Below are 16791 nucleotides of genomic sequence, written 5' to 3' on the forward strand. Positions count from 1 at the left end.
TGAGGCTTATTAGAGTGTTAGCTCACTTTTAACAGGATAATTCTAAGGAATGGAAAAAAGCATTTCATTGTACTAACAATGAATCACACATAGTAGCTGCCATTTCCTTGCTGGATGCATTTTAATAACAATGGTGGACACCCATCTTTGCAGACAGCCTGAGTTCCTTGATCCAGTGCCATTTTTATCATCATGAACACCCAGCATTCACTGTGCCGTAGTAAAACCAGCGTACAGTTATCTTTTCCATTTTGGCAGTGCCATGGTAGGTTTCTTTCTTAGCATATCTCTTAACAACCTCAGTGTACTTTCCCCTCTTTTATTATTACGTCAAAGTCATTTATCTTTTCATACAAAGGAAGCACATCATGGCTGTTCTCTGTCTAACTGCCATTGCCAGCAACACTCTTGTGACTCTGTCGTTGTCAAGCTCAAGTGCTACCAAAGATCAATATTACAAAACCATGACACTTCATCTAATAATTTAGATAGCTGCTGAATGACTGCAGAGTGCCTCTGCTGGACAGAGGAAGGATTCCTATACCAGAGAATGACATCACAAAATTTCATCATGCTACCTAAAGTAACTTCCAATCTAAAATGCATAAATTATTTATTTCTTGGATTTTTTCCCTTTAATATTTTTGAATTGTGGTTAAAAACATATGCCAATTCAACTGTGCAAAACGAAATCATTGATAGTATCAGTAGGAGATATCGTCAACTGAAACATGGTGAACTTGGCGATTTCATTATGGTTCTTAATCTTTGTAATTGCCTGAGGTATCAGATGTCTTCATCAGTTACTTATAGTTAACAGTTGTGAGACATTTGCTGTGTGGCTGAAGTATTTTTCTGAAGTATTGAATATATACTATGTAGAAATCCCCATTCTATCTGGACATATCTATGAGCTCTTTTGCTTATTATCTGACTGGTATCTTTTTTTCCTAAATTCTTTTCACTTCTGAAACTAAAATAGCAAAATACAATGAGTTGTCTGTTGTAATGGCATAGGTTACCCATGTGAATACATGGTTTGGATTTCAACCAAGAGGTAACTCGCTAATTAAACAAAAGGCAAAGCCACTTTGGAGTCATACAGAGTTAGCAAGTCCTCACCCTGAAATGGATCCGGGTAAGTCTTTTTGAAAGGGCTACGCTAGCTGTGTTGGGGGAGCTCCACTCCTGGTGCCCTCAGAGCTCTGATGTGGTTAGCCACAGTTAATTTCTATGTTATTGCTTTGTCTGGTTGGTGAAGTCTCTTTTTCTTTCTGTGAGGTATAGTGTTACAAATTTATCTTATGGTTGAAGAGAACCTTCTCTGCGGTTGTTGTTCAGGAGAGAGAGATTTTGCTCATACAAAAAACTGATCAAAACATAAATACTTATGACAAAATTTCAATCAGACTACAGTGTGAATTTCTTTCAGGGAAGTAGAGCATCATGTGAAATAAATGGAGCTCTTTTTCCATTTGCAGTGTCCAGTTCAGCAATGGCAAGTGTATTACATGTTATACATCAGGTCTCTAGAATCTTCCTTGAAACACCGGCTCAATGTATCTTCTTCACTTCAGCGCCCATGACCGCTTCCTCAAGTTCCTGGCATCTGCCATTCTTGTTGTTTACATGTGCTGGACCTGATTACTTCAGATAATTCCCATAAGTGGAATTGTCAGATAGTAGCTAGATTTGTGTGTGTGTGTGTGTGTGTGTGTGTGTGTGTGTGTGTGTGTGTGTGTGTGTGCGTGTCTGTCTGTTGGCTTGTGTCACCTAGTAGAGTGTTCTCAAGTTTAAACTAAGATATAGGAGTCACATGATTTCAAAGGGAAAGTAAGTTAGTTTTCAGTGACTTTAAAAGGATATCTGAAAACACAAATGACTATAAGCAAATTAAAATGATTAAACAGACACAGAGAAAGTTGATAGACCTGAAAATACACGGACCACTTAATATTTTTCAATTTAAAATTCTTTCAAAGTGCTGGACTCCCTGATTACAGAGAAACAATAACACTGACATGATTACATGGTCAACCTTGGTGCTACAACTCTTCAAAATTTGCCTTTAATGTATTGTATGGTGATCTCTTTTTAAGAAAAGATTTGTTCTTTTATTTCAGGTAAATTATTTCAATTTTTTACTTTATAAGATAGTGATTTATCAAATGTTTATAAGAAACAATACGCAAATTCTCTATACCCTCTTTCCAGCTCGCTCCTATGGTGTCTGTCCTGGTTATTTCAGGATTTGTGGTGGTGCTGTTTTCTTTTTCTTTGTTTTGTCAACTTGACACAAAGTATAGACATCTGCAATTCAGAGGATCTCAGTTGAGAAAGTGCCTTCATCACAGTGGCCCATGGGGCATTTTCCCTACTGATGTTTGCTAGGAGGGCTGGTCCACTGTGGGCAATGGCATCTGTGGGTGAGTGGTCTTGGAGCATATAAGAAAACAAACAGAAAACCAGGAGCAGGAAACAGTTAGTTCATCCACAGCTTCTACTTCAGTGTCTACATCCAAGTTCCTTCCCTGAGCTCCTGCCCTGACTTCCCTTCATGATAAACTGTGATCTGTAACATGAGCTAAACCTTCCCCAGGTTGCTTTGGCAATTTCTCACAGTAATGGAATCCCTAAGACAGCATCTTGTATATTATTAGTTTAATTTTACAATCAGCATACTGATATAGTCTTCTCATATCATTCAGCCCTGTCACTTAGCCTGTGGTGTGTGTGTGTGCATGTGTGTGCGTGCGTGCGTGTGTGTGTGTGTATTTGTGTGTGTGCGTGTGTTTGTGTGTGTGTGTGTGTGTGTGTGTGTGTGTGTGTGTGTGTGTGTGTGTGTATGTGTTCTCATACTTTTTTGGTCCATGCAATCTCACTACATGATATACAGTGAATTTTAAAAGCACAATTTATAGATTAATTGTGCTTATTTCCAAAGTGCTGTTATTTTCATAAATCTCTATGAAAAACATAAATGATGGGCAAAGGGGCACATTTTGTTATTCTTACAGTAACTCATTGCTCACAACTGTCTCTATACCATATATCCTTTGACAAGTTTAAATTATTATCTATAATTATAGCACTAAATGATTTTGCCCAAAATTACTTCTCCTTAACATTTAAGTCAAGCTGTGCCTTCTTTAAGGCGTTTTTCCCACAGAGAAGTAGGACACACACTTTGTGCGCATTCCTTGTAATATTTGAAGCCAGCACTTAAGAGAGAATAATAGTATTAATAGGAGGAATCACTATTCCTCTTAGGATTTCTATTTTCACTGTATTATAAAATAAAAGAAACATTTGTAGGCATTTGCACTGGAGCAGTAATATTCTCCACGTAGTCATATAGTATTATATAGCCAAATCACAGGAAATGAAGTGAGTTTAAATATTCAAAGGACAAATTATGAAGTCTTTAATACATAGTCACTATTGTTTTATACTGTGTTAATTATTCATTATTTCCTTCTAAGCCTTTATAATCATTCTAATTGTGGAGTATCCACTTCTTAGTATAACAATGTATCCTTACGCCAGCTCTCTTTAATCTCATATTAGAGAAATGTACGAAAATGCTTGTAATAAAAAGGATTTTTTTCTTTTCAGACAAATATAGTCTGAAAATAGATATCAGCAGAGTAAAATTCTCTTACACGAATAAATTAAGTAAAAGTTAATAGAGGAAAAATTAATGCAATTATTTCTCCATGTTGGGGAGCATCAAAAATGTTCACAGCCAGCTTTCCTAGTAATGGCCTTGTCTCTCATTCCTCCTTTCTGTCACCAAAGACTTCACGATTCAAGTGGTCAGCTTGTTACTTATCAGAGGGTAAATCAAATGATAAGTGAAATATTCTAAGGAAAATGTGGTCCAAGGTGTTCTTATTTACTTATTCAATACTTTCATGAATATTATTAGAAAAGCAAGTAGCTACAGAAATGTGCACAATCAAAATGGTGACTCCTGTGACAGTTATTGTGTGGCATATTACTTTCTAAGTGCTTCATATAAACATAGTTAAAGCTCGGTACTGTGTGAGTTACCTGCCCTTGAATGCCCGTTACAAGAGTGTTTAAACTGGAGCACGGGGAAGTCCGTAATCTATTCATGATCACCTGGTTTGTTTAGATTTAGTGCTAGGTCCTTTTGTGATGGCTTCAGCGTCCGAGTGTTAACTTGTAAGGTACATCTGCTGGCTAAGAGTTATGGTGAGACAAAGAAATAGAAATACCTCTGTTCTTTAGAATATTTAAAATCCCATAGGAGATAAAGGGCAAATGTGTCTAGACTATAGGAGGTCAGAGCTATTAAGAAATGCAGCAGGAGAATTTCTGAATTCCTTAGGGACTGAAAGCTTTTCCATGTGGTTTGCAAAGGTGGCCTTATTTGTGATGTGGTTCAGTTTACTGACATGGTGGGAGAAAGGAAAACAGAAGGGCTTGCTGGGGACTGGAGGAAAAGACCCTTGGAAAGAAACTCTTTGAGCTCCTTATAGTGGGAATGGGTGATGAATAGAGAGTTTGTGCAAATTTAGGGTCATTCCCAATTTTAGAAACAACAGCAAAAGAAAAAAAACTTATTTCAGAATTTTTACAAAATGTGTGTTGACATATTAAACCCAACCACTCCTTCAATAGCTACCCTTCAGGACACACTCAACTTTGTGAGTCTTTTTTTCCCTTTGTTTTCTCTCACTAACACCAATTAAGTCCAAGTTGTTCTTTCCATATAATCTTAAATTTATAGCCTTCCACTGGAGTGTGAACAACTTACTGGGCTACAGGATTAAATCTGTCCCTTTCCCTCCCCACAGAAACTATAGCTCCTTTGCTAAGGTAAGGTTTTGTGCTTACCTCCCCTTTATGTGCTTTATTTGGTCTGGCTTGAGGCTTCATGGGTCTTGTGCGTGCTGTCTTAACACCCTGAGTTCTCACATGCAGCTACTTTGTGTCTGGAAGGTACTGTCTCATCATAGTCATTTACTACCTCTAGCCCTTCCTTTCCTGAAGTTCCCAGAAGAGGAAAAGATCTCCCAGACAAATGGATCAGAAAGATTAATACTATAAAAATGGCCATCCTACCAAAAGCAATCTTCAGACTCAATGCAATCCTCATCAAACAGCTACGAAGAAGCATCACCTTTCAGACACATTGTAGAAAAGACACAAATGGTGCTGGTCGAGATGCAGAGCCATATGTAGACGAATGGAGCTAGATTCTTGTCTCTCACCCTGCACAAAAGGTAACCCCCCAAAATGAAGAAACTCAACAGGAAACCTGATACCATTTTTAGAACATTTTCTAACGAAACAGGTGTGGCTAATGCTTATCTAAGTGTATGCAATTAATTGTTCATTTAAATTCCCTTCTACTAAATCTATGTGTAAAGTGGTCGAAACATCATGCGGTGCTGGGAGATTTATAATGAAAAAAAAACAAACCAAATGAATCCTTGCCTTTTTCCATCTAGTAATTTACTCCTCAACGTTTTTATTTTTATTTCTAAGAAAACGTTCTTATTTTACATCATCTAGTTTTTTTTCTTTTTTTTCGGAGCTGGGGACCGAACCCAGGGCCTTGTGCTTGCTAGGCAAGCGCTCTACCACTGAGCTAAATCCCCAACCCCTAGTTTTTATTTCTTTATACAACCCCTTTCTCTCCATCTCTCAATTTCATGGAATTGTTGGTGGCATTTCTGTTCTCTGTCTTATCCACTTAGCCATTGTGCTGGTGTCTCTCATTTCCTTTTTATGCAAAAAGATTAATGTTTATAACTTAAGCAAAAATTAAATTACTTTACATGCCCATGAGCTTATTAAAATCTTCATATGAATAGATCACGAGAAATTACAAAGGAAAAGGAATTTTCCTGTAACGATCCAATTGTATTCTTGTGGATTAAGGACGATTAAACAAGGTAGAATCTTCTTTCACCCACTGCACAAATACACCTTGCCCTATGTTCCTTCATAAAAGACAAATAACATCTTTAATGGTGTGTGTCCCCGCCAGCAGGGACCCAGTTATTCAGGGTCCCGAAGAGGCTTTCTACCTGTGGGCCAAAATGGGGGTGAAGAGAAGAAGGAGACCAAGCAAAAGTTCTGTTGTCAAGGTTTTGTTTATTGAGAGAAATGTATAGCATTTAAAGCTCTGAGGCAGGAATAGAAGCGGGAACTGAAGTTTAGGGTGGGGGAGTTTGGGAAGTGCCCAAGGATATAAGGTGAATCACTACACTGCAAGATATCCTCCTATAACAAAGAGGCAACAGTCTTCCGGGGACATGTTCTTTGAAAAGGTCGAACCCTTCTCAGGAATCTGCTCAGGGACATCCGGTGTTTTGCTCAGGCTGAAACATCCTGGGTCTTCCTGGGAGAGGCTTTAGTTCAACAATCTCATGTCTGTATGGCAGTCATTTCAAGGTTGAAACTCTGTGGCCATGCAGCCCAGAGTCACGTAGCCACCTTGAGCTATGCAGTCACAAAATGGCCAGGCCCAAATCCAATACGGCTCACTACAGGTGTGCACATGTAGTTTCCTCCTGCAAACATCTCCACAAAAATCAGTTTCATTTTGCTTGCCTTTCCTTTCATGTCCCTGTTTTTACAATGTCTGTCTTCTTTTTCTCGTTTTTCCTCTCTGTTTGGTAACACATATCGGTTAATGGTTTTCTGAGAAGTGCACTAGAGATATTGTTCTACTAAGAACCTGACCTTAACTCCTGCTCTTGAGACAGGCTTGACCTCCTTGTTCCATCAGATTTTGAAACCATCATTTTCTTGCTTCTATTATGTTTTTGAAAAGTCTGAAGACACTCAAGTTTGGAAGCATCTCCTTCCTCCCCTTCTAGCAGGCTTGCCGCACATTCTCTACCACAGGATCCTAAACTTTCATTGATTTACATTTCATAAGTCAGTTCCATCACTATGGTTTTGGTGAAGAAGCCTGTTCAATTAGAAAAGACCACCACTTTACGTGTTGCATCCAGGGGGCCTTTCATCAGTTATTTTATTAACTCCTTACCCGTATCTCTGCTGGCTCTCCTACAATGACCATCATCCTGGTATATCCAAACCTCTCAGATAAATAAATCTATTCATTTCTAAACTTCTGACAGCCTATCAGCTTTTTTTAAATGTTCTAGAGTCTTTAGAGCACCTTTAATTCTCACTTCTTTTTCTTTAAATTTAAATTTCTAATGTTACATTTAATTTTTGCTGTATAAATTTATATATAGAGAGAAGTGTAATGGAGCATCTGCTAATATGTATATATCAGTATGACCTTACGTCACAATAATCATTAATTCCACCTCCTTCACTCTTTTGATGTCATTATTTAATGTTTTTCTTGTTTAATTTTCTAAAGTCTGTTTTTATAAAAGTGGCTGGTGCCTTTGATAAAATGTTTTAAATTAATAATAAGGAGGTCTGCAGAGGTAACTCGGTCAGTGCTTGCTGTGTAGCCATGGGTTTCTGAATCTGTATCCCTGGCACTCGCCTAAAAGCCTACCTGATGCACATGTTTACAGACCCAGAACTCTGTAGAGAGCAGAGAAAGAAGGATCTGTGGGCCAGCCTATTGGATCCTATTGGCCAGCCAGTCTAGCCATAGGATCTCATATGGATGAGGTCCAGGTTCAGAGAGACCTTGTCTGAGAAATTAAGGCGGGTTTCCTGAGTGTATACCCAAAATATTCTTTATTCTGTCGCAGAGACGTTCGCACAACTATATTTCTTGCAACTGTATTCATAATAGCCGGAAAATAGAATCAGCCTGGATGTCATTCACAGATGAATGGCTAACCAAAATGTGACATGTAGAGACAATGGGATATTTTCAGCGTCAAACAAAAATTAAGTCATGAAAATTTTAGCAGAATGGACGAATCTGGAAAGTATAACATTAATTGAGGTGAGGTGACTAAAACACAGAACAATAGAAAAGAAAATGCCCTCCCACATATTCTGGCCTAAACCATACATGTTTTTGTGTAAACACATGTGTTGACAAACATCTAAATTCTAGAAAAGAGACCCAGAGAGAAACACTATGTGATGAAGGGTGAGGGGTGGGCAAAGTACACCTGGGTCATAGAAAGTCAAAATGAATGTGGAGACTGGGAGCTCTAGAGGGAATGGAGTAGCAGAAGGTAGACAAGGTAAGCGGAAGGAGAATCACTATGCCTCTTTAGAAGATGCCACAGTGCTGTAGTGCTATTTAAAACACTGGATGCTGGTTGGACTCAGGGACTTACTAAGAACAATAAAAAAAAAAAAAAAGGATATGACGCTAGTAGAGATACTGAGTGGGACTTTAGGGAGGCTGGATGTAGAAACCGTTTTATATGTGATAAATTGCGTTGTATAAATGTATTTTAAAAAAATAGGAGAAAAAGTACTATTTAAAAATACATAATGGAGAGTAATTGAGGAAGATACTCAGTGCTGAGCTCCACCTTACACACACACACACACACACACAAAGATAAGATGTGAAAAGTCTGGTTACAGTTTACAGTTTCTAAAAAATATGAATGGCTCTTGACTACCAAGACTAGAGTAACCATTCCATAGATCATAGAATGTAGGTTAATGTCTATATGCAGGTGACAGCTGGCACCGGTTAAGTCAAGGCCATGATTGGACAGTAAAAAGACATAAGGTGTGGACAAAGTTTTTGTAAGGAGGGAGAGAAAAGGAAGGAAGGAGAATTAATATGGAGACAGAAGGATGATCCAGATCCGAGTGATCTTGAATTGCCAAGGTAGTTGGGATGGATTTCTGTAGGCAAATTTATCTTATCTAGGTGGGCGGTTTACATCCTTATCAATTGGTTGTGTGTGAGTTTATTGTGTGGATGTATTGTGGATTGAGAATTTAAGATAGAAATCTGATCGTTGGGTTGCAGTTTGTTGAGTCTTGATTATAGCAGGTTGTTGGGAGTTTATACCACAAATTTTAGGGGTGGATATTGGGAGTGTAAACAGAGAAGCGGCAGAGAATTCTGAGAAGGTAGCCACTGCTGGGACCAGGGGGTGGATGCTGGAAATGTGAACAGAGCCCACAGTAAGAGAGCTGAGAGATAGGCAGTCTGTGTATGAAACTGGCTTGGCAGCGACCTGCCTGGGTCAGAGTGCTCTGGGGGCAGCGCACCGTGGAGCCGCTGAGATAGATTAGCGCTGGTTTCAATGGCCCGACAGCTGGAACTAGTGAGAACGCAGTCACGCCCTTTTTTATTTTTACTGTAACAGTAGAAAATATGTTTTGTTTTGGTTTTTAACATTATCTTGTCACACAAAAGGGCAGTTGTCTGGTCTGCCTGATATGTTAACACTAGCTACTTCCTCTACTATTCTTCAGATTCCCATTCGAGTTCCTTATTTGAGTTGATTCCAATTTCTTCCTAATCCAATTTTCAAGATTCAGTTATCCATGATACAGAATCCATTATTGCTTATTTGTGGCAGGTATCATGTTCCAACCTTTCGTTTACCTTGTGTGCATATATTTGCAAAATCTTTTGTTTGTGTTCAATTCAAGAAACATCTAATTACTGCTCTATCTGTCGTTTTACAAAACGTTGTCTGGAAAATTTTGTCTGTCTTTCAGGGTTATATTGTTTCTCTTTTTCTTCTGAGTAAATTTCATCTTTAATATTGTTTTTTTTTTCTTTTCTTTTTTTCGGAGCTGGGGACCAAACCCAGGGCCTTGCGCTTGCTAGGCAAGCGCTCTACCGCTGAGCTAAATCCCCAACCCATCTTTAATATTGTTAAGTGATAATATAGGTATTATCCTTATACTTTCATTTTTAAAACTTGTTTCATTACATTTATTTTGTATTTAGTTTCTCCCTGTCTCTCTGTTTCTCTCTGTGTCTCTCTATCTCTGTCTCTCTGTCTCTGTCTCTCTCTCTCTGTGTCTGTATGTCTGTCTGTCTGTCTATCTGTGTGGGTGTCTGTGTGTGTGTGTCTCTGTGTATGTCTGTCTATCTGCCTCTCTCTCTCTCTCTCTCTCTCTCTCTCTCTCTCTGTGTGTGTGTGTCTGTGTATGTGCCTATGTGTCTCTCTGTGTGTATCTGTGTGTCTATCTCTGTGATCTCTGTGTGTGTCTGTGTTTGTGTGTCTGTCTGTCTGTCTCTGTGTGTATGTGTGTGTCTGTGTGTGTGTCTGTGTATGTCTATGTATGTGTCTGTGTATCTCTGTGTGCATGTGTGTCTGTGTGTGTGTCTGTCTCTGTGTGTCTGTCTGCCCGCCCCCCTCTGTGTCTGTGTCTGTGTCTGTGTCTGTGTCTGTGTCTGTGTCTGTGTCTGTCTGTGTTCATGCTCACATATGTGGGTATCAGAGGACAATGGGCTACTTGCTGTAGTCTGCTCCTTCCTTTTACCCTGTTGGTCCTGGAGATCACCCCCAGGTCATCATGGTTGGCAGAGAGCACCTCATCCTGCTAAAGCACACACACGCACACACACACACACACACACACACACACACACACACACACACACACACACAACCACCAGCAGCAGCAGCAGCAGCAGCAGCAGCACAAAAATAATCCCTTGAATTGTCCCTTTAATGTGTCTGCTGATATCTTACATTTTCAGTCAATCCACGGGATCTGTCTTTTCTCCTCTCGTTTATTTCCCTGTCTCTAAAAGTTAGCTTTCCTTATGTTTAATTATACAGGCCGACATCTCTGCTTGCCATCACATCCCTGCCACCTCATGTACCTGCTTTGCTTGCCAAATGTTTTCCTTGGTTCCATGACTTATTTTCCTTTTCTTATGGGGATTGAGGGACGTGGTAGTTCTTCATTTTAATTTTGGACTTTGCATTTGTTACACTATTTTTCTTTCTTAGAAAAATGACTCATCTCAGAAAGAACTACTTTTACCCAGGCAAGACATTTACCTTAGATTTATCTTGGAAGTGTGTTCAAAACAGTTCTATACTTGCTAATTTTAACAAAGATGAGACATTGATTTCTTTTTCCTGCAGCCTAATATTAAATCTGTTCCATGGGGGAGAAACCTGTTTTATGTGTTTCATGCCTCCCACAGCTCTGTTATTTCTACAAACGTTGAATTCACTGAGTTTCTCATGTGAATGCCTGCAGTTCATGCTCTGTGAACTCTGCTGTCTGTGAACTCTGCTGTCTGTGAGTGCTTTCATCACAGGCTCTGCCCTGTTTCTCTTCTGTGACCAGTTGCTTTGAAATGGACCGTCTCACCCTCTGCTTCCCTTGGAAATCTCAACATTTTCTAAGTGACCAAGATCATTCTAATATATGAGTTTTAAGTTGAAGTTGGGAGTATTTTCTTTTCAATATTATTGTTTTTAAATAGCTTGCCTTCCACAAAATTCTTCCTTGGTGCAGTTGTATTGTTTAATGGTATCTACTAAATGGATACAGTTGTATAGTCGTTGTAAAATCCATTGAGTGAGCTCTCCATTATTCTTATAATAACCTTGTGTCTATATAAATATCCAAATCTTTCTTCCATATCTAAAAGATTTTAAAGTTTTTTCTTTTGCATATCTATAATCAATCCATAAATTCTAAATGCTATATTTCCATTACCTATTAATGCAAAGACAGAGGGAACTTAATATAGTAAAGTGTAGCAATCAATTAATATTAAACTATCTCTGGACATTTGTTGTTTTCATAACAGGTTTGTTTCATAGCTTCTCAGATGCTGACATTGTAGATCACTGAAGCCATTGATGTTATTACTGCCGTGATTTTATTATTATAACATGGTGCTGACATAAAGAACAGCAAACAAATTCAATTATACATTATAAGTCATTTCAATCATGCCCTTGTAATTGCCAATATAAACTTCATATTCTTTTTTCTAAAGTTTACTGTACTCCAACATGATTTGTACCATTTAGATTTTAACTCTTGTTATTCTTAATAGGCACTTAATTAAACAACTTAAATCCAATAAACTTAATTTGGTGAAACCTTCACAATGTTATGTTTTTGTAATTAAATGTGCCAAAGAGTACATTAAGTTCATTGAAGCATTGACTGTATGTAGCCAAATTTTAAATTGTGCCTTGATAACCATGAAAATAAGGAAGACATGTATTACTTGAAAGTGCCATCCTCGTTCTCTCAAGACTCCCAATGAAAAATTTAATATAAGGTTGTCATATCCTTGAATAGTTATTTCCATAAGATTATTTTTGACAGAGTGCTATCTACTTAGATAGACTACAGTGGTAAAAAGTCATGCATACTTTTATTTTATTTAATGCAATTTCAGTAAGCATTGAAGTAGTTGACATTTTCCCATTGTACAGTGAAGACAAAGGATTAAACAGACTGATTGTGAAATTCCCTACAGATGATAGAGCCCAATGTTCAAAAGCCTATGTATATTTAATTCCATTTGGTTCCAAAGTCTAGGTCTTAGCTTAACCATCCATTCTTTATAGATGGGTAATCTCTAAATATGAAAGGAATAAAATTGAACAATAAGCTATATGCTTCTTGTAAAAATTTATTGAGGATACTGTCATAATTAGTATATTACCTGAAGTGTGTATAAATGAGCTAGTTTTAAGAATTTTTCCTACACCCAAGTAGACACCAGGTGCTACCAGATAAAACAGCAGTAGAGGAATGTATTAACTCTTCTCGAGTCAGTGACAGATGGGGTCCCAGGGAACTCCCAAACACTGGTTGCCCTACACAACGTGACTCCACAAGAAACTTAACCCATATTTGCTAGCGTTCATAGTGCTAGAAAGTACTATCCGTGTTACTACAGGAGAAACGTTAATATTCAACCCTACCCACCTATGAACCCTAGGAGCTATATAGTAATGACCTGCGTGTAAGATATGCCCAATGGTACAAGAGTGAACCTTTATTGGTTCTTTCGAGTTATTTCTGAGAGCTACATTGTTTTTACTAGGCTTGTGTATAAGCGTTAATATATATTCATAAGTTTGCACCACAGTATTTCTTTCTTCCTATTCGTCAGTTTATTGACAAACATTTCGTGCACACTGAAGCTCCTGGATGTCCTCCTCTGCTTTCTTCTTCTCTTTTTCTTCCTTCACCCTCTCCTTCCTCCTCCTCTCCTGGGTTCTTATCTTGATGGGTGTGGTAGAGAACTTTTGATTTCATGTCAAAGAAGAAGTGTGAGCTAGAAATTTAAATGCTGACTTTAAATATGTTTTTCATTTATGTTCCTGGGCAAGTGAGTTTTTTGTCTTTTGGGTTTTTTTTTTAATTACATGATCTAAAAGCTTTTCTGATTTGTAAGTGTCAAGCATATCTAGGTGGATGTAACTTGATATGAGCATCTTACCAAGAATTTCTTCTGTGGAACTAGTATTCCAGGACACTAACCAACGTTCAGTGTTCATCTGGCCAAGAACCTAATTCTGAAATGCTGGATATTAGGCCTTTTGTTTCACTCTGCAATGAATATCCTCTTAGAGATACCCATGCCATGTCCTCTGTGCCTCTTTATTTTAAAGATTCTAGTAGGAGATTCTGGAAATATCTGAATTATTTAGGGCTGGTTTCAGTAGGAATAAAAATGCAAAACCTTGAAAATACATAAAACGTTGGCTTATAGTATTCCTTCCTATGTTCTTAATGTTTGTTATCTGGGTCCAAGTGGAAATAAAAATGCTGATCTAATTAGAAGCAGAAAATAAGATGGTAGTTTCTAGGAGGGTTGAGATAAACATTTCCCTGACACACTAGAAATCATGTCAAGGGCTCCACTATACAAGACAGAGAGTGAGGTCAATAATAATACTGTGCGTGCTGCAAGGATGGATTTCACAAAAGCGTAACTATGATGTAGCAAATATGCTAATTAGCTAGGGCTAGTCACTTAGATAACCACATACTTCAAACCCTCATATTACACATAATAAATACAATTTTACCTCTTGGTTTTAGAAATAAGACTTGTGATCTCCTATAAATATACATTTACAAAGAGTATTGACCCTAAAGTGCCACATAGGTTCCTATTTATTAACTATTTTCATTTAAGTGTTTTATTTTCATACTCGTTTTCCTTCCCATCTCACATTCTGGCTGCCGTTCGCTTTTCAGATGCAGCAGCTGTTCCATGAAAACTATGAACACAATCGCAAGGGTTACATCCAAGACCTTCACAACAGCAAAATCCATGCAGCCATCACGCTTCATCCGAACAAAAGGCCCGCGTACCAGTACAGACTTCATAACTACATGCTCAGCCGCAAAATCTCCGAGCTCCGCTACCGCACGATCCAGCTCCACAGGGAGAGCGCTCTCATGAGTAAACTCAGCAACAGCGAAGTGAGCAAAGAGGACCAACAGCTGGGAATGATGCCTTCTTTCAACCACTTCCAGCCTCAGGAGAGAAATGAGGTCATGGAGTGGGAGTTCCTGACAGGGAAGCTGCTTTACTCAGCTGCAGAGAATCAGCCTCCTCGACAGAGCATCAACAGCATCCTAAGGTCAGCTCTGGATGACACTGTCCTGCAGGTGATGGAGATGATCAACGAGAACGCCAAGAGTAGGGGCCGGCTTATTGACTTCAAGGAAATTCAGTATGGCTACCGCAGGGTTGATCCCATGCATGGGGTGGAGTACATCTTGGACCTGCTACTCCTGTACAAAAGGCACAAAGGAAGGAAACTGACTGTGCCTGTGAGGCGCCATGCCTACCTTCAGCAGCCGTTTAGCAAGCCTTTCTTCAGAGAAATGGAAGAACTCGACATCAACAGTCTCGTGGAAAGTATCAACAGTGGCACTCCGGCCACTGGATTCTCCTTTATATCCAATTCTCTAAAAATACTCTCTTCTCTTCAAGAGCCCAAAGAAATAGGAGGGCACAATGAAAAGAAAGTACACATTCTTGTTCCACTCGTTGGAAGGTATGATATTTTCTTGAGATTCATGGAAAACTTTGAAAGTACGTGTATTATCCCAAAGCAAAATGTAAAGCTCGTCATCATCCTTTTCAGCAGGGATTCTGGCCAGGAGTCCATCAAACACATTGAGCTGATACAAGAATACCAGAACAGGTACCCCAGTGCAGAAATGACGCTCATTCCCATGAAGGGGGAGTTCTCCAGAGGTCTTGGTCTTGAAATGGGTTCTTCCCAGTTTGACAATGACACATTGCTGCTATTTTGTGACGTTGACTTGATTTTCCGAGGAGACTTCCTCCAACGCTGTAGAGACAACACAGTTCAGGGACAACAGGTCTATTACCCCATCATCTTCAGCCAGTATGATCCAAAGGTGACCCGTATGGGAAATTCTCCCACAGAGGGTGACTTTGTATTCTCAAAGGAAACTGGATTTTGGAGAGACTACGGCTACGGGATAACATGCATCTACAAAAGCGATCTACTGGGTGCAGGTGGATTCGATACCTCAATACAAGGCTGGGGACTGGAAGATGTAGATCTCTATAACAAAGTCATCCAATCTGGCTTACGGCCCTTCAGAAGTCAAGAAGTGGGAGTGGTGCATATTTTCCATCCTGTTCATTGTGATCCTAACTTGGACCCTAAGCAGTATAAGATGTGCTTGGGATCCAAAGCAAGTACTTTTGCCTCAACCATGAAACTGGCTGAACTCTGGTTAGAAAAACATTTGGGTGTCAGGGATAATCGAACTCTCTCCTGACAGTACAGGCAATACATACTGCCTTTGGAAAGGGGAGTTTACCTCAGTGTTAGCTGTTGTTATTTTTATTTTATTATTGTTATTTTATTATTATTGTTGTTGTTGATGTCGTTGTTGTTGTTATAATTTTATTTTGTTGTCCCAGTCTTAAAGTATTCTTGGTTGTCTTCCAAAGGGTGTTTGTTGACCTCAAGCAAGAAGAGTCTACAGTTCACTGATATTTCACAGTCAGAGTTCTACTGAAGTCAATACGTGTATTACTTTGATATGACTTTATTTGAGATTGAGTTAAACTCATGGCAATCAAATGGCTTTGGAAGCTCATTCATCACAAGAGACAGCTTAGAAGAATGTTCTCTTAGGGCTTAAAGATGCAATATTGACTTTTCTTTTGTTTGTCAACTTCAATGTGATACAAATACTTACCAGTGAAAGGTACCACAAAAGTGCTTTATGCTTCCCATGGGGAAGGGACTCTGTGACAGAAACTTGAGTTTTGTAATTTATACGAGGACTTAAATATATAGACAATAATTTTCTTCATCGTTAGAAATTTTTAAAGTAAATGAACACCTATGATTGTATGTTTATTTTTTAAGAAAAAAAATTTTAAAAACTGAGGAGTCCTGTTCCACAAGCAACCGGTACTGGCTACCCTGGTCTTATAATTACAAACTCCTCACAGTTGTCTGCTATAAATGCGAAGGAACTTTATTTTCTCAAGGAAATATGATTTAATGAGATATTCATGTACATTTTAGAAGCTTTATGAAACAATGTCCTTCATTTGCTGGCAAGAAGATAAAATATGACAGAACCTGTTTATTTATAATAAAACACAGGTATAACCGTATTCTTTTTCAAAAACATTGATAAAGCTCTGTCGTTTACTTTTCGTCTCATTTGATGTAACTTGTCGGGTGGTGTTCACCAAAACATGCTGGTTTCACTAGATGGGAAAAAAATACCACAGGATCACAAGAAATGCATTGTGTTCTGCCTTACTCCCAGCTTTCCTAAGTGGTTCACAAGAATAAATTCTTAATTCTGTAATCCACCATTTGAAAGGGGACTCTTACCAGTCTCTGAAGACTGGAGTTCCTCTAACCACAAAAGACT

The 16791-nt window shown here is 38.6% G+C and overlaps 1 protein-coding gene across 1 annotated transcript in view; it reads left to right on the forward strand.

The window, feature by feature from the left end:
* Chsy3 (chondroitin sulfate synthase 3) overlaps positions 1-16541 on the forward strand; it is a 253749-nt gene extending 237208 nt beyond the window's left edge. The window contains exon 3 of the mRNA XM_225912.10: positions 14104-16541. Coding sequence (XP_225912.2) covers positions 14104-15672 — 1569 coding nt within the window. The 3' untranslated portion in view covers positions 15673-16541. The remainder of the gene's footprint in view (positions 1-14103) is intronic.
* The last annotated feature ends 250 nt before the right edge of the window (positions 16542-16791 follow it).

This window comes from Rattus norvegicus, chromosome 18 (assembly GCF_036323735.1).
Source record: "Rattus norvegicus strain BN/NHsdMcwi chromosome 18, GRCr8, whole genome shotgun sequence".
NCBI classification, from domain to species: domain Eukaryota; kingdom Metazoa; phylum Chordata; class Mammalia; order Rodentia; family Muridae; genus Rattus; species Rattus norvegicus.